Source organism: Pogona vitticeps, chromosome 5 (assembly GCF_051106095.1).
Source record: "Pogona vitticeps strain Pit_001003342236 chromosome 5, PviZW2.1, whole genome shotgun sequence".
Classification (NCBI taxonomy): Eukaryota; Metazoa; Chordata; class Lepidosauria; order Squamata; family Agamidae; genus Pogona; species Pogona vitticeps.
Genome location: NC_135787.1, coordinates 105452528 through 105476694, shown reverse-complemented (window position 1 = coordinate 105476694; position 24167 = coordinate 105452528). Strand labels below are relative to the sequence as shown.

The window sequence follows — 24167 nt, the reverse complement described above, 5'->3', positions numbered from 1 at the left end:
CAGGATTTCAGCCATAGTTTTAATGCAGATACATATTTTATGTGCAAAGCTATAATCTTCAGTACATTTCCCTGAGTGTGAGTCACAGTGAACACAGTTGACAGAAGTCATTTGTAGCTTAACTTGTACAAAATCATCTTGCACATCTGTCTCTGCTAGTACTGTCTTAACCTTTACACACAGTATATATATGACAAATAATTATGTTGGATAACCGGAGCTACTGTAATTAGTTTGGACGTTTTCCAAAGACTGACACTCAGACTCATCTGAGCACCTTGTCAATTAGCTGCAGTTAGCTGTGGCAAGTTATGCAGACCTTGCCCACATACTAGTAGGATTCCATCTATTGGCTGAAATCTTGTGCAGTTACACAAAAGGCATACGTTTTAGACACAAATTACCCAAAAGGAGGAAGTTTCTGTAGACATCTGCTGCATGCAGATAAAATCTATGGAGATTTATTAATGAAAGGCAATTTGTGTCTAAATGTTATAATTTTGCATTGCTGTGCAACAGAATGTAAGCCATTGACATATTTTCTTAACATTCCTGAGCTTATGTGGCACAATGTGCTGCTGTGCTGATTTTTAAATTAAGAGCTACAGTGGATATAAAATGTTTACACACCACTGTTAAAATGTCAAGTGTCTGTGATGTAAAAAATGAGACAAAGATAAATAATTTCAGAACTTTTTCCACCTTTAACGAGACCTATGAACTGTACAACTCAGTTGAACAACAAACTGAAATATTTTAGGTGGAGGGAAGTAAAAATAAAAAACTGAAATAATATGGTTGCATATGTGTGCACACCCTTAAACTAATACTTTGTCAAAGCACCTTTTTGGGTTTGAGTCTATCAGTATGGCACATCTTGATTTGGCAATATTTGCCCACTCTTCTTTGCCAAAATGCCCCAAATCTGTCAGATTGCAAGGGTGCCTCCTGGGCACAGCCCTCTTCAGATATTCAATCAGATTCAGGTCTGGGCTCTGTCTGGGCCATTCCAAAACATTAATCTTCTTCTGGTGAAGGCATTCCTTTGTTGATTTGGATGTATGCTTTGGGTTGTTGTCATGCTGAAAGATGAAGTTCCTCCTCATGTTCAGCTTTCTAGCAGAAGCCTGAAGATTTTGTGCCAATATTGACTGGTATTTGGAACTGTTCATAATTCCCTCTACCTTGACTAAGGTCCCTGTCCCAGCTGAAAAAAAAACAACCCGAAAACATGATGCTGCCACCACGTTTCACTGTGGGTATGGTGTCTTTTGGTGATGTGCAATATTGTTTTTGCACCAAACATATCTTTTGGAATTATGGCTGAAAAGTTCAAGCTTGGTTTCATCAGACCATAACACTTTTTCCCACGTGCTTTTGGGAGACTTCAGGTGTGTTACTGCAAAATTTAGCCAGGCTTGGATGTTTTTCTTCATAAGAAAAGGCTTCCATATTGCCAGTCTACCCCATAGTGCAGACATATGAAGAATACGGGAGATTGTTGTCACATGTACCACACAGCCAGTACTTGCCAGATATTCCTGCAGCTCCTTTAATGTTGCTGTAGGCCTCTTGGCAGCCTCCCTGACCAATTTTATTCTAGTCTTTTCATCACTTTTGCAGGGATATCCAGTTCTTGGTAATGTCACTGTTGTGCCATATTTTCTCCACTTGATGATGATTGTCTTCACTGTGTTCCATGGTATATCTAATGCCTTGGACATTCTTTTATACCCTTTTCCTGATACCTTTTGAACAATGAGATCCCTCTGGTGCTTTGAAAGCTCTCTGTGGACCATGGCTTCTGCTGTAGGATGTGATTAAGAAAATGTCAGGAAAGACCTACTAGCATAGCTGATCTTTATTTGGAATTCCTCAGAGTCACTTTAAATGATGGCATAACATACTACTGCATAACAAGTACCCCCACCCACGGACGCCCCACCCACGCCCCATTCACGGACGCCAATGGCGGCAGCAGCCACCCCACCGGTCCTTGGAAGAATGGTCTTCAACAAAACCGGTCCCCGGCATTAAAAAGGTTGGGGAACACTGATCTAGCACACACACCCCTTGAACATAGTGAATATAGTCAGGCAGCAGATTGTGTTGAGCAGAAATGCAGTATTTTTGCAAGTAATGTAACAGCTCCTCACCAATGGCAAAAATATTATGATGGAAAAAAGTGGTTTCTCAGTCCTCTTGATCCAAAAACTCTTCCCTCTGGCTCTTTTTCATGCTAAAATAATCCAGTAACACCAAGGATCCACTGGGAGCAAGCCCTTGCAGCTATATTCCCCCTCTGCTTATGATTATTCACACAAAGGCAACACAACACAACCACCAATTTTTTTTCTAAGAGTTTGACGAGTTGAAAGCCACAGAATTGTTCTTGCTCTGAAGCAACCATCAGTAGGAATGTGCTTTTCAAAATTTTTGGATTACAAATCTCATTTTCTCTTTTACAAAACTCTCATCTGCAGGATCCAGACCTTACAGAGACCTAAATTGGACTCACCTGGAGAGGCCCACCAGACAGATGCCATGCCTTGGATAAACCTAACTTCCTGTTTGAAAAAGGAGCTGCCTCAATTGTTGCTGAGAGGCTTCCTCTTCAAACAGGAAGTTAAGACTATCAAAGACATGAAAGATAGATTATACTCAACTAGAGAAAAGGTCTAAGTGTCTCCATGGTCTGGCACTTGCAAGTGGAACTCCCAGAAAGGGGAATTATGAAATTTGTACTCCAAGAAATCCAAAATAAACATCCTTACCTATCAGACACAATTCTCTTGCACTATGGAATGACTGACACACTTTAATCTTTTAAATGGCAATCGATGGAAGGACATAAAATTGTGCATCATGTGGAAGAAGTGGACGCATTCAATTCCCCCCCCCCCAATCTCTTAAAGTCTGGAACAGCCTTCCCTATCTCTAAGACTCTGAGATATTCTGGATTGCAATGTGCATTATTCTTGCCCATTGATCATAATGACTATGAAGACACACTTGGAAAGGCTAATTGAGAACTTTGGGGACCACCCATTGAAGCTGAAAGGTGGAAAGATTCAGGACAGATAAATCAAAGTGGTTCTTCGCATTACTGTGGTGTCTTTAAAAAGGAATTAGACAAAACCAATGAATACAGCTATTGGTCATGTTGACTATTGTTACAGTCAGCTCTGATGTCACCTGTCCTTCAAGGGTTTGGAGGGAGAGTTATCATCCAATGGTGGTCGGAAGGCGGGACATCAAGGGGAGGAGCTGTGTGGTATATATAGAAAGTGAGAGTTTGATGTGAGAGAGAGGAGGAGTTGGGTTCTGTGTGAACACGTGTGGAGAGTCTGTATAAGCTTGAGCCTTTCTTTACCTGATTACATGATATTTGTGTTTTACCAATCCATGTGTACCAATCAATAAACATTTAGTTCTTTTATTTTTAAATCCATTCCAGTCTGTGTGACTCAATTCAGGGAATGGTTGGTGGCAGACTACCGGAAGTGTAGAGGTGTGGTGACGTAGCAACCTTACTTTGTGAGGTGGAAGGAGGCTGTTACATATAAAAGTGGTGCCAGCTTGTGGGATTACGAAGAGATCCAGTGAGGCCTTGGCTGAATCGTGCCCAGAGCAAGGGTTTTAGTCAGGGAAATCTGAGGCGAAGCGTGGGTAACCTTCTAGGATCTGGCTCACGGGGAGCAGGTCTAGTAGAGGGGCGCTGAAACTTCAGATTGGGACTAGACAGGGAAGCTCTGAGGTAACCTTTTGGCGGGAAAAGTGCCCAGAAGGCAGAGGCTGTAGTGGGGCTGGTCTGTCCTGAGTTTAGTGAAGCTCTGAAGGGACAAGGCTGAAGCCAAAAAGACAGCTACGCTGAGGGAACTTCCCATTTGTGAACAGCAGAGCCTGAGGAAAGGCAGAGCTGTGTGAAATTAAGATTGGTACCACAGACAGAGCAAAGTGATTTCACTCTGTTTACTGAGAGGCCTAGTGAAAGGAGCAGAAGCCTGCCTGGTTACTGTTTCTAGCTGGGGGGTGCTAGAAGGACAGCAACAGTGTACAGTACAGACTCAGAGTAAAGGAAAAAAAATAGTGTTCTTTTAAACTGAGGCTTGAAAGTAGAAAACAACCTTTTGGGTGAAAGATTATGCCCTTGACAAGGAGAAAAATGACTGAACAAAGCCAGTTTGAGGAGGCAGTTGTCTCTGAGGAACAGTTTAGTGAGGAGGATGGAAGAATTCTCTCAGTTCAGGAGAAAGGGGCTTCAAGTGAAGAATTAGGAGACCTCAGAAGAATTGAGTTAGCGCAGGCTCATGAATTGAGAGTGAGGGAAATTGAGGCACAGATAGAAAGGGAAAGAATAGAAATAGAGGCACAGAGGGAGAGAATGAGAATGGAAATGGAGGAAAGAGAAAGAGAGAAACAAAGACAATTTGAATTGGAGAGAGAAAGAATAAATATAGAGAAAGAACGGATGGCATTTGAACTGAGGAAGTTGGAAGTAAAGAATGAAAATAATAACAATAATGTTAATCCAAGTGATGAGGGCAAATTGTCAAAAGCTGACCTGAAGAAATTCCCAGTTTGCAGGAAGGGAGATTGCCCTGAAGTTTTCTTTTCTCTTCTGGAAAGAACGTTTATAGATTTCTCAGTGAGGGAGTCAGAAAAGATGACCATTGTGAGGTCTTTAATTAGTGGAAGCCTGGCTGAGGTCTATGCCGAGATGCCAGTAGAGATGTTAAAAGATTTTTCAGAGTTTAAGAAACTGGTGTTTGCCCAGCATGGTATCAACGCTGAACAGTTGCGTCAAAAGTTCAGATCACTTACCAAATGGCCAGACCAAACTTTCACACAGTTAGGATCCGATCTGGTGAGGTTTTTGGAAAAATGGCTGTCTCAAGAGGGGATAGAGACATTCCAGCAATTGAAGGATGTTATAGCGTTGGAACAATTCTATTCTATCCTACATGGGGAATTAAAATTCCAGGTGAAAGAAAAGAAGCCGAAAACTCTGAAAGAGGCCACGGAAATCGCTGATTTTATATCTCAGATCAGAAAACCACTATATTCTGAGGGAAAAACTGTGAGGAAAACAGGGGAGACTTATAATAGGTTCTCTCAGGGACAAGTCAAGAGTCAGCAGGGTGGAGGTAGCCATGTTGAAGGGAAGCCCTCGGACCATAAACAACAGAGACCTCAGATTTTGGAGGGAAAACCAAAGATAGATGAGAAATACTCAGGGAACAACAGAAAATGTTACTTTTGCCAAGAAAAAGGCCACTTGATCTCCAACTGTGAGAAACTAAAACACAGAAAGGAAAATTTGCCTCAAAATTTGAGCGGGAACAAGCCAAAAGCTGTTTATTGTGTACAGCAGGAGCAAAGTTCTTCTCCACTGGGAGAGACTGTTGCCATAGCGACCCCGGCACGACTTGATACAGCAGCTGAGGGGGATGAGGAGTGTATTCCTCTGGCTGAAATAAAGCACTGTCTTTTAGTTAGGACGAATTCCCAACTTTTTGAGACTGCTGGAGTTAAAATAGGGATATTTGATCATGATTATTTGGCCCTAAGGGACACCTGTTCCCAGGTGACTCTTTGTCACCCTGATATTATTCCTAAGGAGCATATTATCCCACATGAGAGCCTAAAAGTTAAAGGGATAGAAGGACAAGTAATTTCTCTGCCAGTGGCTGAGGCATTCGTGCGTTATCAAGGCTGGAAGGGCAATTGGCGGATTGGAATTTCACCGGAGTTGCCAGCAGCTGTGCTTGTGGGAATTGACTTGGCTGAACATGTCAAGAGGGTGTTAATGCTTACACGTTCACAAGACCCAACAGGGACAGTTCAGGAAGTTACTGAGGAACAGGAGGTGAAAGTAGATGAGGGTAGACACGAAGATGAAGCAGTTAAAATGGTATTACCCAAAGACAGCACATTTTCACAAGAGCAAAAGGAAGATGGCACGCTTAAAAATTGCTTTGGTAAGGTGACAGAAACCCAGTTAACACCAGAAACGCCAGAGAGATTTCACATCAAACAGGGAATATTATACAGGGAGACACTAATGAATATCTCAAAAGGGGGAGATGGGATTAGAAGTCAGATAGTAGTGCCGGTTAAATATCGCCAGATGATATTAGAAAGGGGACACTCTGACATATTTGCTGCACACTTGGGAGTAAATAAAACTAAGCACAGGATCACACAAAATTTTTATTGGCCTGAGATGGGGAAGCAGATTAAGGAGTTCTGCAGACAATGCGATGTTTGTCAAAGGCAGGGGAATAACCGCGACAGAACCAAAGCTAAGTTATGCCCATTACCCGTGATATCAACGCCATTTAAATGCATAGGGGTGGACATTGTGGGGCCATTGCCTAAGGCCACAAAGAGAGGGAACAGATTTATCCTTACCATTGTGGACCATGCCACGAGGTACCCAGAAGCCATTCCCCTAAGTAACATAGAAACTAACACAGTGGCTGATGCCTTGGTAGGGTACATGTCTAGGATGGGATTTGCTTCAGAAATAATAACAGATTTGGGAACATCTTTTACTTCTAAGCTCATGAAACGATTATGGCAAATTTGTGGAATCAAACACAAAGAAACCACTGCGTATCATCCTGAGAGTAATGGGTTAACGGAAAAGTTTAATGGGACCCTAATGAGAATGATCAGGGCTTACCTGGCAGAAAACCCGAACAACTGGGATCAGAAATTGCAGTCATTGTTGTTCGCGTATAGATCAGTGCCACAAGCCAGCACAGGGTTCAGTCCTTTTGAACTTTTGTTTGGGAGGAAAGTGAAGGGACCACTGGAGCTGATTAAACAGAATTGGGAACAGATCATAGAGGATGATCCCCAAGATGTAGTTACCTACATAGACACGCTAATGAATGATCTGAAGAGAAATTTAGAGTTAGCGTCAGAAAATTTGCAAGCACAAAAAGCTAGACAGAAAGCCTGGTACGATAAAAAGGCACGAGAAAGGCACTTTGGCCCGGGAGATGAGGTGTTGTGGTTAAAACCCTGCAAAGGGAACAAATTACAGTTAAATTGGGCAGGACCATACAGGGTCATTTCAAAAATGAATGACCTGAATTACATTATCGAGAATGAGGAACACCAAGTCAGGAGAGTAGTGCATGTTAACGCTCTGAAACCTTACTTCAGGGGGGAGCAGAGAGTCTTATTTGCCATGAAAGCAGCTGATAGTGAGGAAGCTGACTTGCCTTTCTGGGAGGGTAGAGGTGAAGTGAAATACAACCCAGAGGAGGTGAAGATCAGTCCGGCACTCACCCAAGATCAGCAACAAGAACTGAAATTGCTGATCAACAATTATTATAAGGTCTTTTCAAATAAGCCAGGGATAGCTAAGGGAGTGATGCATAGGATCCATACAGGGAATGCACTCCCGCAGGCAGTATCCCCATACAGAGTTACAGGACCCTATAAGGACAAGGTGCGTAAGGAGTTGGATGAGATGCTCAGGGAGAATATCATAGTTCCATCTTCTAGCCCTTGGTCCTCTCCTATAGTACTTGTGGATAAACCAGATGGGAGTGTCAGGTTTTGCGTTGACTACAGGAAGTTAAACCTAGTGACCACACCTGATGCCTACCCCATGCCCAGATTAGACAACCTGATTGAGACCATAGGGGGTTGTCGGTACATATCATCATTAGATCTGGTAAAGGGATTTTGGCAGGTGAGGATTGATCCAAGAGATCAGGAGAAGACCGCTTTTTGCAGCCCTTTCAGTTTGTTTGAATTTCGTGTCCTCAGTTTCGGCCTCAGGAATTCACCCGCTACATTCCAAAGGCTGATGGACCGTACTTTAGAAAGTCTCAGTGACTTCACAGTAGCCTACATCGATGATATAGGGGTCTTCAGTAACACCTGGGAAGATCACCTGAACCACCTAGAAGTAGTGCTGCAGAGGTTAAGTGCAGTAGGGCTAATAGTGAAAGCAAGCGTCAGTTGGGTAGCCCAGAGATCAAATATTTGGGTCATATGGTAGGGGGAGGAGTGATCAAACCCCTAGAAGCCAAGATAGAGGCAATAGGTGATTGGCCTAGACCCAATACCAAGAAGAAAGTCAGATCATTTCTTGGTCTGGTAGGCTACTATAGAAAATTTATCCCTAGGTTCAGCGAGATGGCAGCGCCGCTAACCGAGCTGACAAGGAAGAAGATCGATGACCACGTCCCGTGGACCAGTGACTGTGAGGAGGCGTTCCAGAAGTTGAAGGAGGCGCTAATCCACCAGCCAGTGCTGCGTGCTCCAGACTTCGACCGGGAGTTCATCGTGTACACAGATACGTCCAACACCGGGGTAGGAGCTGTCCTGTGCCAAGCTGATGACAACGGAGACCAGCATCCAGTGTCCTACCTTAGTAAAAAGCTCCAGAAAGGAGAGAGACACTTAGCTACCGTGGAGAAGGAGTGTCTTGCCATCGTTTTTGCAGTACAGAAGTTATCGCCTTACATCTGGGGGAGATATTTTGTTCTTTGCACGGACCACTCCCCACTACAGTGGTTAAAGACAATGAAAACCCACAATAGCAAACTGATGAGGTGGGCTATGATGTTACAGGACTTCGACGTCGAGGTTAAGGTTGTCAAAGGGACGATGAACTGTGTGGCTGACGCCTTATCCCGAAGACCAGAAGAATGAAGACGACCAGATGGACTATGGACTATGCAATTTGGTGGAAAAGGTTAAATGTTTATGCATACATGTTGATTAAAATGGTGTTATGTATAGGAATAAAGATGAACAATGGAGATGTAAGTATAATTGTTTTGATGCATGAAATAATTTAAGTATATGTTGCATAGTGTTGGTAAGTTTGTGAATAATGCAATGTTATAAAGTTATAATGTGTTGTCTTTGCTCCTAGTTGTTTTTGGGAGAAAAGCAATCTAGCTTTCCCCCGCAAAAAACAACTTATAAAGGGGGGAGGTGTTACAATCAGCTCTGATGTCACCTGTCCTTCAAGGGTTTGGAGGGAGAGTTATCATCCAATGGTGGTCGGAAGGCGGGACATCAAGGGGAGGAGCTGTGTGGTATATATAGAAAGTGAGAGTTTGATGTGAGAGAGAGGAGGAGTTGGGTTCTGTGTGAACACGTGTGGAGAGTCTGTATAAGCTTGAGCCTTTCTTTACCTGATTACATGATATTTGTGTTTTACCAATCCATGTGTACCAATCAATAAACATTTAGTTCTTTTATTTTTAAATCCATTCCAGTCTGTGTGACTCAATTTAGGGAATGGTTGGTGGCAGACTACCGGAAGTGTAGAGGTGTGGTGACGTAGCAACCTTACTTTGTGAGGTGGAAGGAGGCTGTTACATATAAATATTATTTGTAGTAGCAGAGGGAGTATGCCTCTGGATCTCAGGTGCTAAAAGTGGAAAAGGTGGATGGGAGAGTGATGTCCTATCTGAGTCCTTCTTTTGGGTTTCCAATAGGCATCATAGGTGGCTACTGTGGAAACAGAATTGTGAACCTATATAAGATTTTAAGTGAGATGTAACACAATCATCTTATGCTCCTCTCCGTGAACCAGGAAGTAATACCTGTAAGCTAAATGTACCACATAGGTATATTGGTACCCTCCCATATAGGTTTAACCCTTCACTGCTAAGAATATTCCCTTGCTGCATAAAAGGACCAGAAATTCAAAACTCTCAACAAAGTTCAGGGATTTCTAACACTGGAAAGATCTTCCATTATCCTTCTGTACTCACCACTATTTAAGCCCCAGGCTATTGTGCAAAAATATCCCATACTGTAAACAAATAGACCTAGTGGAAGCTACAAAAGAGAACACAAAGGTCTTTGAAAGGTATTTGTATATTCTTCTGAATTGTTTTCTCTAGTCAAGGAACAAAGCTTACATTTCTTTTGTTTGTTTTTTCTTCCCACAGTTTCATCACTGACAGATGTACATATTCAGCACAGCTTTTTTGCCTCTCTGGGGAAAAATACTTTCCTTCCAAAAAAAAAAAAACTATCCTTCATTTCTCACCCACCTCAAAGTCTTGTTTTCTTATGTTGCCTTGTCACAGTTCTAGAAGCTAAGGCTGAATGGACAATGCCAGGTGTTATTAGACTGCAGCTTCCATGAACACTCACTATGTTGGCTGGTGCTGAAAAAAGTTGCAGTTCACCCACACCTAGAGGGCCATATATTGCCAACCCAGTGCTATAAGAAGCTCAAGTTGCATGAAAGTGAACTGTAGCACCCACTTGACAGTGTGAGATAATGTCAGTCATGTAATGATTTTTTAAAATTTTGATTCATATAATTAAAAGTCATTTCAAATCTTAAGTTAAAATAGTACCTGTTCCAGAAAAAAATACAGAACTAATAAAATGAACAAGTTCTGACAATCTTTCAGACTATTTCAAATTCCATTTATTTTGAGCAACTACAGTTATGAGCTGTCTAAAACACAGCCACACTACATCCATTCCTCGCATATATTCATTTTTTTAATTCACAAGATGACACTAGCATTCTTATGATACTTAAACAGTTTATTAGAGTAGCCCTTTTAATCCTAAAATATCTATATGCAGGCTCCTTTCACTCCCTCCTCCCATATACACACATATATACATACTTTATTTTTCATTTTTATACACTATATTGTTTAAATGCACTTAAGGAGCCAAAACTATATTTGAAAAGAAATCTGAATTTTTACGAATAAATAGATGCCAAAAAAAAAATGCAAAAAGGAGATCTTTTAAAACTATGACAAATCTCTCATATTTCTCCTAAGAAAATATACTTACATGAAACACAAATTCTGAATTACTTTGAAAAACTAATTTAGTTTCATACTAAATGGCACTGCATTTAGCCTCCATTTCAGTATTTTCTTAGTACCTCTACAGAGGCAAAAACAAACCCAATACATGCCTATCTCTACATTGGGCATTCTGGGGCCAGGCTGGATATCCTCCACCCCAGCCCTTTCTCACTTATAAGGAGCAATGCTAGGAGTACTAGTTGGACTTCCACATCTTTTCATTGCGCTACCAGATGAAGGAGATAACACCCAAATTAAAGGACCCTTAACTGCCTGAAGTGTGAGGTGTCCTTTACGTTTAAAACCTGCTGGGCTACAATCCTATAAGCCAGTGGTCTCCAACCTTGGGCCTCCAGATGTTCTTGGACTTCAACTCCCAGAAATCCTGGCTAGCAGAGGTGGTCTTGAAGGCTTCTGGGAGTTGCAGTCCAAGAACATCTGGAGGCCCAAGGTTGGGGACCATTGCAGTATAAGCGACCGCTGGCTATGCTGGCAAGGAAGTGATGACCTGTAGGTCAAAAACATCTGGAGAACAACAGTTTCCATACCTGCTTATTTCTAGTGGACTAAATATCTTGACAGGAGAAACCCAATATGGAACTACTGCAAGGCTTGGTCTAGCCAGATACTACTTTCAACACAATGGCCAAAAACTGCAGCAAGTCTTACCAGAGGTTTGGAATGGTACTAAAAGAGCAATGTCTGTGCGTCTAGGGATGGTGGGGGTGGGGGACACTTTGTAACTTCAGGTCAACTTTTCTGCTGGTGACAATCAAAGCTCATGAAAATGAATTCATATCAAGTCTGTTTAAGAGATACCTCCATTCATTTTCTCTACCTCAGAAGCCGACTGGTGGTAGGAACATTGGGAACTGTTCATAGCAGTGTCTAAATGCGGGCAGCAGAAGAGGCAACAATCATAGAATAAAAGCAGAACTGAGAAAAGTTACTGTATTAAAGGAAAGATTACAGAAGGCAGAAAAGACAGGAAATAAAAACATATAGGTTCCATATCAATCATAATAAAATGTTCTCTACAGCCTTAAGACAACCTTTTTGTAAAATCTACAGTATAATCACTGGTAGATGTACATCTTCAAAAAACTCTTCTGTGTAATCAATGAGCAGCACACCGGGGGTTAAGAGCCATAACGGTCCTGGAAAGAAAATAAAAAGAAAGCTATATCACAGTTAAACAAGCAAAACCTCCATTACCACATTCTGAAATCTATACCTATTTGTTTTGTACAAATGAATGGAATGCTGTAGTCCTGAGCATATCACTTTAAGCAGCAGAGTGCCCAACACCTCAGAACGAGGCACGTGTCAGGCTCCCCGCTGCGGTCAACCATCAGTACGACGGGTTGAAAAATGGCAGGGAGGGCCTTCCCTAGCATTCTTTTTAGGTTTGCAGCAGGGGCAGATTTTCCGCTTGTATGCAGTATAATGGAATGATTAATTTTATATATTTTTAAAATTTGATTTTTATACCGTATATCTAGCTATAAAGGCCACTCTGGGCGGTTTACAGTTAAACCACATATCATTAAACAACAATTAAAACAAAAACACAATAATATAAATCAAAATTAAGTATAAACATACCAGCAGAACTTCTAATAATGCCTAAAATGATTAAAAAAAAAAAAGCAAGGCGGCAGGATGGATAATATACGTTTTAAGAGCATCACTATATTAAGGTGCTAAAGGACTAGAAAGACCTGTCTAAAAAAACATGTTTTTAACAACTGCATAAAAGTTCCCAATGAAGGGGCCAGGCGGATATCAGGTGGGAGGTTGTTCCAAAGTTGTGGAGCTACTGCTGAGAAGACCTGGTTTCTAGTCCTCACACAATGTGAACAGAAAAAAAAAACACTGAAAAGGGTGGGCTAGAAGGAAAAATAAAATGGAGTGGTATAAGCCCATTACCATCAAGAACCCTTGAGGCAACAGGATCCTCATGGTACTGAATTTCTCTTTATTTGTGCAAATGAATGAAAACTTTGCTCCGTTTACTTCCAGAGGCGGAAAGAGGAGGAAAAGCACACACCTAAAGGCGCCCTCCTCCTGTCTGTATATACACACAGTCATTTTCATTATTTTTGTGACTGCCCTCCAGCTATTTGTTGTTATACCAAGTGACTTTTTCAAAATTTCCAACATTCCTGCAGGCCCACAAGGTTGGGGATCCATAGCTTAATACTACCTTATGTATAAGAAGCCTATTTTCAAAACAAAAAAGAACAAGATTGAAAAGATCCCACTATCCTCTCAAGATTGTAACTAAGCATGAGAAAGTTCAAGGTTCAGCTTTTGTACTGGAGAACCCAAGGCCCTCAACTCAAATGCAGTTTCATCAGCTTCCTAAATTTGTGACAACCTAAGGGAAGCTGCCTGGGAGGAATGTGACTTTGTGTCACTGCAAGTCGTAAAAAGATTCCTCTGCACATACAGGAGGGCTCATCCCTTACTGGAAAAAATCTCACAGGCCTCAGTGGAAAGCTGGTGTTCAGCTGAGCATGTATGTGACCATAACTAGATTAAAAAAACCTGCTTCCCTTTCCCTCAAAAATGCAGCACTTTTAATGGATGCTACAGTAAAATATACTGTCAATCTGCTTAACATAATATACAACTGTTATGGAAGAGCATGGCGTGAAATCTGCCCCCAGGGTAAAAATCTGTCCTTTACAATTATGAAAGCAAAGAAAGGTCAATGCAATTTCCAGTGATTTATAAACTCAAACCCTTTCATCCAAAGGTATCCATCATAGTTATGGATGGCTGGGTGAACTGCTGTAGTACAAAAATTACAGGGTGGAAATTTCAAAGTCTGCATATGGCGCATGCGTCAGTCTCTCATTAATCATGTGGAGGTAATTCAAGCCTGGGGCTGTTCTCCAATACTCAAGCTTTTCTAGCTTAAGAAGTAGTTTTAAAGGGTGCTCTAGCTACACTGTGTAGCTTTACTAGAGTGGTCAAAATGACTAGATAGGCGGGGTACAAACAAACAAACAAACAAACAAATAAATAAATACTAACCTGAATAGATGTCATGACCCCATTTGCCAGGACAGAAAGCCTTCCAGCAACCGATTTCACTCCCTGTTTAAACTGAGCCATATCAGGAGCATTGGGCAACACATTTGAAATATTGTAACTGCCTAAATGGAGAGGGAGAAATATATTTTGGTATGACAGATTTTTTAAAAAAAATACTGCTTTCTCACCTTGATTTAAAATATGACAGAGAGAGAGAAAGAGAGAGAGAGGTCCTGGATGAGTGATCAATTTATTAAAATTTACAATATTTTAAAAAAGAGTTTTGCTGGGTTCCTCCCCACCCTGACATATGTTTTTGTTCTATTTTATAGTTCTTTTGATGTGAGTATAAGAACAGATGAATTAAAAACTTACTAGATTTTGACACTGAGCAAGGATAAGAAACGGAACTGAAAGGCAACATGATGGAAAACTACAATATGAGAAAAACCACCAAACACTCTGAGATTAATGCAAGTAATTCCTAGAGAGCAAGTAGTGTATTACTATAATGAAGTCCTTACACACAAGAACACATACCATATTTCTAGGACCAGGAATAAATTTGAAAATTGAAGATGTCATTCCATAAGTCAGCATGAGAATAAGAAAGAGAATATATGGATCTGGTTGTTGTTAATATAAAGGGGAAAGTAAATTAAGTTTGTTTTGAGTATGTATGGGCATTTATTGGAACTCCGAAGCTGATGAGTCATTTCTCTCCACAAGCACTAAAGTCGAAAGTCTCAATTTCCATTTTTGAATTGTAAGACTGGTTATAACAGACAAGTAAAAGTTCCATCTTGGAATTATCTACAGTGGTCCCCAGCCTTTTCCCAACCATGGACCAGTTGGGGGAGATAGGATCCGTGCATGCAGGGGCGTGGCACACTCAGGGGGGGCACGAGATCTGTGTCCGCAGCCCGGTCTTGCCTAGGTGCTGGGTCATGTACTGGGGGTTGGGGACCCCTGGACAGCATGGTTCTAATATTTTAAAGTCTGAAATAGAACACACACACACACTTCCTTCTTCTTTTGCTCTTTCTTGATAGCCAAACTGCTTTTTTCTTTTGGTTTAAATTCAAATCAAATTCATATAGTTCCCTCAGCAAGTTAAAAGCAATGGGGGAAGCTTACTGATACACTGATGTTTCCAAAAAGGAACCGAAATCCATACCATCTCTATGTATAGTAAATACATTCAAATACAGTGCTGCCCCGCATAACGAGCGATTCATTTAATGACGAATCCGCATAGCGACGTGTTTTTTGCGATCGCAAAAGCGATCGCATAATGATGTTTTAGATGGCCAAAAATCACTTTGCAATGATCGGTAAGCGTTTAGCTTACCGATTTTCGCAAAGCGATGTTTTTTCTAACAGCTGATTGGCGGTTCCAAAATGGCCGCCGGGTAAAGAAAATGGCCGCCTGCAGTGTTTTCGCGCCCTTTCCTTGCTTACCGGGCAGCGAAAATGGCGGCCGCATGGAGGATTTCCGGATAACGGTGAGTTTTTTGCCCATAGGAATGCATTAAACGTGTTTTAATGTGTTCCTATGGGCTTTTTTGCCCCGCATAGCGACGAATCCGGATAGCGACAATTTTTTCAGAACGGATTATCGTCACTATGTGGGGCACCACTGTAATAATATGCAGAGATCTAAAACAGAATTTAATCCTCTGTGCCCTGAAATGGTTTATATCTAGATTCCTCCCCGGTTATCACTATTGGTTTTAGGAAGCTTTCCCAACAGCTTTTACCTTGTTAGGAGAACTGCATGGTTTGAATTTCTTTTCAAAAATATCAAAGTTAAACCCCCACCCCCAGTTGAGCACAATTCAGAATATCCAAACCTTTGGCTTCTTTGTTTTCCTTCCATACCTGATGGCTGCTTCTTTTGCTCTTCAAAAAGGTCTGCTGAACTTATGGCACTGTTTCCAGAAAGCCTCTCTAACCGGACTCTCGTCTCATACTATGGAAGAATTAAGAGCATTTCAATTACTGTATTTTTCAATTTATAACATGCCCCCTTTCTAACCCCCAAATTAAGAAAACAGCTTTGAAGATTCAGCCTCTGGGCTCAGAACATCGGACATTAGGAGTCCCTGTTGCATCTGAGCCCACAGGCTCCACCTCCAACGAGGTGTGTTCCAATTGGTTTGTACAGCATCCGCTGACATCAGTTCCATAAGGCTCGTGATTGGAGGAAGCTAAGCCTCCTGACTGAAAGAAGCCTGTTTACAGAGACAAGGTATGTGCCGTTTTGTTCTCTCCTCATCTATCTCAGCTTACTTCTGTGTAAAAGATGCCCTTCAATTTTTAGTGTAATGATTTTAAGAAAAAGCAGCATCTTATAAATGGAAAAATATGGTATGTTGTATTTTATTTGCCAGTCTTGCCTGGGTGAGCCAAGAAGACCAGTTCTCTCCCCTCAAACTGTGTGAACCAAGAAGACCAGTTCTCTCCCCTCAAAGCCATTATTTCCCACTGCCACTTAAGTGCCCCACCTGAAAATGCTTATTAATTCCAGTTGTACTGAACTTTCTAGCTGCAAACTCACAACATCCCAAAACATGTATTTCATGATAGCCTATTATTCCAGGTACAGAATTAAATTACATAGACTGCTGAAAGGAATGACATCACCAGCCTTCTCTTCAATACAAGTATCCTTCAAGTAGAACTTATGAGTAGAGAAGAGGGAATATTCCACACAAGATCAAACTGGTATTCAAACAAATGTACAGTGGTGCCTCACTTGACAAGGATAATTTGTTCCGTTGAAATCGCTGTTAAGCGAAATCCTCGTCAAGCGAAACAAAAAAGCCCACTGAAAACTAGTTCAATGTGTTCCAATGGGCTAAATACCTCAGCGTCCAGTGAAGATCCTCCATGGGGCAGCCATTTTCTGTGCCTGTAAAGCGAGGAATCCATCCTAAAGCACAGTGGGCGGCCATTTTAGAGCCGCCGAGCAGCTGTTTTAGAATCATTGTCTAGCGAAAAATCAGTTCCCAAAGCAGGGAACCGATCACAGTCAATCGAAATTTCTTTATCTAATCGTTTTGCGATCGTCGTTTAACAAGGTAATCGTTAAGCAAGGCACCACTGTATTTTCTTTCTAATTTGGGTCCAAGCTTTTAAAAACATGGGCAGGAGAGACCAACACAAATTGTTTTCTCCTAATCTAGCAAACACCACAACCGTAGCCAAAAGAAAAGCTTCCTCCATTCTGCCTACAGCAGTGTTCCATGATGAAACTTTGGAATTAACAAAGAAAAGGAAAAACAGTCCCTAAATCAAATTCTAACTGCAAAATGTTCTGGATCCCTTTTTTGTTTTTAGACTTACTTCAGCATGGTCTTGCTTTCCAAAGTACATATCTGATGAAATTGCTTTAACATTGCCAAATTTCTTCTGAGCCTCATCTGTGCTTGGAGAAGGTTCATGTTCAGGTTTACGACGAGAAGATGGTCTAAGAATAAGATTTTACATAGTTACATATGAGAGCAGCCAGTCTGATACAAGTATAATCAAGTTTATAATTTGAGCAAGATTCAGAAGAGTTTTTAGCAACCTTATTTGACTGGACATAGTTGCACTACCATTTCTCTCCTAGTGTAATTAAATTATAAATTAACTTCACTTGATATGAGAGTATTTCACATGGAAGCATGCAAGGTTTAGTACATTATTTTTCAGAGGGGATTTAATATAGTGTTAGCTTAATGTGTAAAGCAATACTTATTTTATGCTGGTCAAATTGTCTGAATGAATGAGGTTTAGCATCCTGCAGATATGATTTTTTAAGGTACCTATCAGAATAGTTTGCAGGTTTCGAAGACAACATTGTTTCTACATCTCTGTTGATGATTTCTTTCTTCCAAAAGGAATCAGAATTGTCGTCCCATTTAGAAAAAGTGCTGTTTCTCAACTCTGGAGAATCAAAGTACCTAGATGACAAAGCAAACATTAAAGGACTGATGCTCTTGGGGGTCCCCTGACATTTTGGGGCAACAGCTTTAAATACCACAAAGACCTTGTGACTCTTGAATCTAGTTCTACAGAACGGCATGGCATTCCATTACCACAGAGGGCTGCATGTTTTCCCATTTGATGAGAGTGACTTTAAAACCACTGTTTTATTCATATTTTCCATTCTAATTTTAATCTTTCCATTCTAAATTGAGCATATGCCACTTTCCATTTCATGGGATGACTTGGTTGCACATTAGCTTAAGAAAGAAAATAATGGAAGTGGGAAGCAAAAAGCCCATAATTAAAGAATGCTTCATTATTAAAATCAATTTCACTTTGAAAATAGCTATAATAAAGTAAAGGATAATATGGGTCCAAATTAACAAACAAAGGAGACTTGGAGTTTAATACAGATAATTCCCTATATATATTCTCAGACTGCAAGAGGATGCAGTATTTCTAAAACCAGATACAGTTCTGTGAATGAAAGGCCACTGGAAACCCCATGTAAGACTCCAATAAATAATTGCTTCTAAAAAGAATTTCTAATTTTCATTGAATACTGTGCTTTCTTCATTGAAATCTGGAACCATTTCCAGTAAATAGAAGGGACTGATGTTCAAGGAATGCTCCTTGCATAAGTTATATACTTATTTAGTCCATTTATAGAAAAGTCTATGCAAAAAGGCAAAGAACTATACAGTGGTGCCTCGCATAACGTTTTTAATTGGTTCCAAAAAAAAAACCTTATGCGAAAAAAACTTTATGCGAAACACCATTTCCCATAGAGATGCATTGGAAACCGGTTAATCCGTTCCAATAGGCACGGATTGCCGTCCTTAAGCGAAAAAACCCATAGGAAACATCGTTAAATGATACAATGTATCCTCCATTGGAATGTATTGTAGCTGACTCAATATGTTTCAATGGCTTTGCGAAGTCAATTTTTGCAAAATTAAGTGTGTCATAAAAGGGTCAAAAATGGTTTAAAATGCTTGGATTAGCTTCTGCACCCTCTAAAACGGATGCAAAAGTTAATTTGGCTTTGATCTGACTTTTCGTTAATTAATGGTGAATTTTTTTCCCCCAACTTTTGACAGCTGTCAAAATCTGACAGCTCCATTATTTCCTATGGGGGAAGAAAAAATTCACAAAAAATTAATGAAGACTCAGCAACTGTTCTAAATTCTTGGGTTCGTTAGAGGACCCCCTAAGTTGTGTGCAAACCTGATTTGGCTTTGATCTGAACTTTCGTTAATTTTTTGTAAATTGTTTTCTCCCCCATAGGAAAGCATGGAGCTGTCAGATTTTGACAGGTCCATTGGTTCCTATGGGCCAAAAAACAAAAATTCACAAAAAATTAACGAAAAGTCAGATCAAAGCCAAATCAGGTTTGCACATGTCTTAAGGGGTCCTCTAACGAATCCAAGCATTTAGAACCGTTTTTGACCCTTCTAAGACACTTTTTTAATTGAAAAAAAAAACATCGTTAAGTGAAGCAGGGGACCTAAAACAAAAAACGTTAAGCGAAGCATGGTCCCAAAAACGCTATGCGAAAATCGCCCATAGGGAAAAACGTTATACGAAGCACAATCTGACTCTGAAAAAATAAACGTTAAGCGAAAAAAACGTTAAACGAAGCAAACGTTATGCGAGGCACCACTGTATTTCAGAATTTGATTGTAATACAGTAATACTACTTGTAGCAACAATAAGTATCTTATTCACATATGTCGCAGTTCACTAAACATCTTTGGTCTGGATTCAAGCCACAACCTCCAGAATTTTTTTAATGACTAGAGAGAGGTTTTTATGGACAGTGATATAGCTAGGCTAGGCATTAAATGCTTTTGGAATATTTGCAAGACACTATGAAAAAGGGGATATTGTCCCTCCCCCATACGCTTATTTTTCAGTACATATTTTCAATTTGCATCATAAACTCCAGTCTCCTAACTTCTTAAGTTATCAACATGTTGCATTTATTAAAACTATTTTCTAGACTTTTAGCTGGAGATACTGAAAGGTATCACTTTGTAAAATCATTAACTCTGAAAAACAAGAACAACATTTTGTTACCATGCCAAGTCCAAATTAAAAAACAACAACAACTCATTACCTTGAGCTGGAGGAAGAAAAATATGACTCATCATCATCACTGTACTTTTTCCTCGGCTTTGTAATAGTAGGAGTTTCTTGTTCTATGATTTGCATATCTGATACTACAGAATGGGAAATGCCACTGGGAAGAAAACATAAACATTTGCTCATAAAAAACAACAAAGATCCAAGGTCAAGAACAAAGCTGACTGATGTAGCATATTTTCAGAAAATTTCTGTCAGTTAAGATACAGTATATCAGATGTCCCCAACCCCTGGCCCCTATGCGACCAGTGTGCTGCCATTTTCGCATGCGCACGAATGTGTGAGAGCACATGCGCAAACGGTCACACATGCGCTCGTGTGAGAGAGAGCACTTGTTCGCGCATGTGCATGAGCACAGGGGGTGCCCCGCCCTCCCCAGCCAGTCTGCGGACCGAAAAAGGTTGGGGACCGCTGCTGAGTATATGACGAAACAGACATTCAATGATACAATACATTTTAGATTTGCTGGGCTACGACCTAAAAAGAACACACAATACAATCCAGAGATACAAGTGTAGTATCTCTGTATCAAAACAGAAAACAATACTCACGGCTTCCTCACTGCACCACCCTAAATTCTCCATCAGTGATTACTCCCTAGAGCCTTTATAAAAATCTCAGGCCCAATCTGACAGGCAAAAATTGCATGCACAGACCAAAAGCAAAAACTATTTTAGGTGCATCCAAAAATTCAGCCATGCTTAAGGGACAGCTGGCCCAGCTGCAGCATTAATCCATCTGTCAGATGAAACATGCACTGTTATACAGTGCACGAGAACACACAGAAGTTGTGCATATTCTGGTCAAACTGGATGTCAACTGCAGAGGCGGAATGAAAATACAGTGGTGCCTCGCTTAACGAGCGCACCGTTTAACGAAGAATCCGTAGAGCGATCCCTTTTTGGGGATCGCTATACGGATCTGCCCCAATCGCCGCACTCGCTTTGCGACGATTGGGGCATCCGGCGGCCATTTTGGAGCCACCGAACAGCTGATCAGCGGCTCCAAAATGGCCGCCGGATGGCCCAAAATGACCCCCCGCAGCGTTTTCGCGTCCTCCGTAAGCAAGGGGAGGGCGCGAAAACACTGATAGGGGGCCATTTTGGGTCATCCGGTGGCCATTTTGGAGCCGCCGATCAGCTGATCGGTGGCTCCAAAATGGCCGCCGGACGCGAAAACATCGCTGGAGGGGTAAGTTTGGACGCTTATTGGAACGCATTAAACTAAGTTTAATGCGTTCCAATAGGCTTTCCTTGCCCGCACAGCGATGTTTTCGTATAGCGAAGGTAAATCCGGAACGGATTAACCTCGCTATACGGGGCACCACTGTAGTTTCTGATGTTCATGCTCATTCAGAGGCTTTTGCACCAATACACTTTAAGAAGATTCCTTACACAGAGAAAGAACAATACTTCTCAGTACTAAGCAAACAACATGGAGCAGACTTTGAGATATGCCTCTGCTGACACAAGATTAGCCATTGGTAGTCTTAACAACAACAACAACAACAACAACAACAACAACAACAACAACAACAACAACAACAATAATAATAATAATGTAAGATCAAGTCAATTCTGGCTTTAAAAATAATGGGCCAAAAATTAGTTGTGCAGATGTAGCATAGTTATATCCACATAAATGTGCCAGGCATTAAAGAAAGAAGAAATTGTGCAATTTGATTGTGCAATCAGTTACATGATTCCCATTGGGACTGTTACCAGCAGTATGGGAGGAGAAGTGCTTCATAGATAGCACTTTCGCCTTGGCACTATTGCAGCTACTTCGGCATTATGTCAGATTACACCCACTTAGCTACACAATAGGATTTTGCTCACCAATAAATCACCAATATTGGGATTCAAAAGCCAAAAGACCTCTCTCTATCTTACAGTGCTAAATGAAATTATCTACCATGTTTCAGTTTGCAACACAAAGCTAAGGAATTCTACATACCTTCTATTGCTGCTAAATCCCATGCCAAGTCTGTCTACTTCTGTTTTCTTTTTACCAACCACGTTAAATTTTTCATCTTTCATCTGAATTTCAAGATCTTTATAAGCTAGTCGTAAAGATGATACCCTGAAAACAAACACACATTTAATACTTCTGGAATAAAACCCAGAAATGTTTCCTCTCATGTTTAGGGGTGGAGTGGGGATTTACAGAACACATTGCGCTGCATATGATACAACTCAGACAAAATCTTATTCAGGCATTCATTAAAAAGGTTAATCTTAACCCATAATAAAGCTAGCCCTGTCCCTCACCCCTGTAAAAGCTCCTGCATGTGAAGAGCTAAATAGGAAGAGGGGAGCAGTCTCTATCCTGAAGGCTCTCCGCATAATCAGAAACTGGAAAACCCAGGGTCCTAGACTAACAATTCCTTTCAGTGTGAGTTTTTGTGGATTACAATCAAGTTTCTCAACCACATGAAGTACAACTGTCTAACTCATATTCCCACTTCAGCAGTCCTCGCAACCAGGCACACTATGTATATAAACCTCTATCCTATGTGTTGAACAATATGTGTCTGAAGTGGCCTGAAATCAATGGAAGTTCAAACAGAAGATGATTTGTTAGTCTTTAAACTGCCACTATCGCTTTTGCTTCTGTAAAATATATGCTTAAAATGTGTGTGTGTGTGTGTGAGAGAGAGAGAGAGAGAGAGGGAGGGGGAGGGAGGGAGGGAGGGGAACTACTGTAGCCTGCTCCCTCCACTAACAGGCTAGGATTAACTTTTTCATTGAACATCTGAATAGATCTAGAGTACTTTTTGCTGGCTCACTTTTTGCAGGATCACAGATGCAAGTAGACAAGACAACTCATATTTTAGTTAAGTGTGGCAACGTAACAGGCTACTTCAAAACGCCAGTAAGAGGCCTCATCAATGTGGAGTTATAGTATCAGCAAAAGGATTCAGCTATAAGAACAATGCCACAGACAATGGAGTCTGAATGTGTTGACACTAAATGTATGACGAGCAAAAAGGAAAGAAGGAATATGGAGGTCACTGGCAGAGGAATACAGTCTTTGAATGCTAGACTATTCAGCAAGCAGGCATAGCCTGCATGCATAGGTCAGCTGAAGAATGCAATTTGCTGACATTTTTCATGACATTTGAGGACATAGGAAAACTACAGGCCTTCCAACCTTGAGTCTCCAGCCAATGTTGGAATACAATTCTCCTTAGCTATGGCCACTGGCCAAGCTGGATTGAAATGACAGTAAGTGTAGGTTGGGAAACAGAATATTCTAGACAGCATTAAATAGACTGGCAACACCTAATCTAACAATATAACTGTGTGAGTGGATGGTAGTCCATCTCATCCATTCACACGAAGTTGGTCACAGTTTATAATATTTTATTCTTATATATGGCCCTCTTTCAGTAGAATCACAAGAAATCAAAAACTTTCACTTCAGACTTCAATGAATCATGGTTTAGTGCTACATCCAATCTTCGAATTGTAGTTAGTGTTAACACTGATTGGTTAAAACTAGCAGATTTACTATGGTCTAAAATTCTATTCTATTAACTGAATTTAGGATTAACCTTAGTCTGCCCAAGTTTGGACATAATGCTTAACTGTTTTCTGCTAAAAATGAAAGCAAATGCTTCTGAATTCCTCTTCTTGATTACACAGAAATGGAATGTGCAAGCTTTGTTAGACTCATTCTTGCAACAGTACATCATAGTTTAGCACTTTATCCTCCACAAAATCTGAGAGTTCTTTATCTTCACAGTTTGGGCATTACTTTTGACAAGATGCCCTTAGAGAAATCTTTTCACATACAGTAAAAAAAAAAACAGCAATGTCCTGTCACTCCTATAAATAGATACATAACCAGAAGTACGTTGAGAATCCATGCATCTCTCCATATGAGAGGTAAGGGTCAGTCCTTTACATATTACAATGAAAGATGACAAAGAGGATACATAAATTCTTTGAGCACTTCTTACTCATCCAAACCATCATCTGTTTGGACTTGCACAATTTACTATCACAAGAAAATTACAACTAAATAGATATGTGTTACTATGAATATGGTGAAATAAATCACAGTATTTTTTTAAGAATACACACAACACAGTTGGCAGTGACTGTGTGTATTTTTTGAAAGACAAAGTTGTGCACAGATCAAGCCAACGTTGTTTTGGTTTATTTCCATAATTGA

The 24167-nt window shown here is 40.6% G+C and overlaps 1 protein-coding gene across 2 annotated transcripts in view; it reads right to left on the bottom strand.

Annotated features, from left to right (window-relative positions):
* Nucleotides 1-11552: 11552 nt before the first annotated feature.
* ARFGAP3 (ARF GTPase activating protein 3) overlaps nucleotides 11553-24167 on the bottom strand; it is a 42354-nt gene continuing 29739 nt past the window's right edge. For both annotated transcript variants that reach the window (XM_073000820.2, XM_073000821.2), the window contains 7 exons: nucleotides 21945-22070; nucleotides 19963-20085; nucleotides 17681-17818; nucleotides 17217-17340; nucleotides 15750-15840; nucleotides 13869-13990; nucleotides 11553-11983 (listed from right to left, as the gene is read on the bottom strand). In XM_073000820.2, coding sequence (XP_072856921.2) covers nucleotides 11966-11983; nucleotides 13869-13990; nucleotides 15750-15840; nucleotides 17217-17340; nucleotides 17681-17818; nucleotides 19963-20085; nucleotides 21945-22070 — 742 coding nt within the window. In that variant the 3' untranslated portion in view covers nucleotides 11553-11965. The remainder of the gene's footprint in view (nucleotides 11984-13868; nucleotides 13991-15749; nucleotides 15841-17216; nucleotides 17341-17680; nucleotides 17819-19962; nucleotides 20086-21944; nucleotides 22071-24167) is intronic.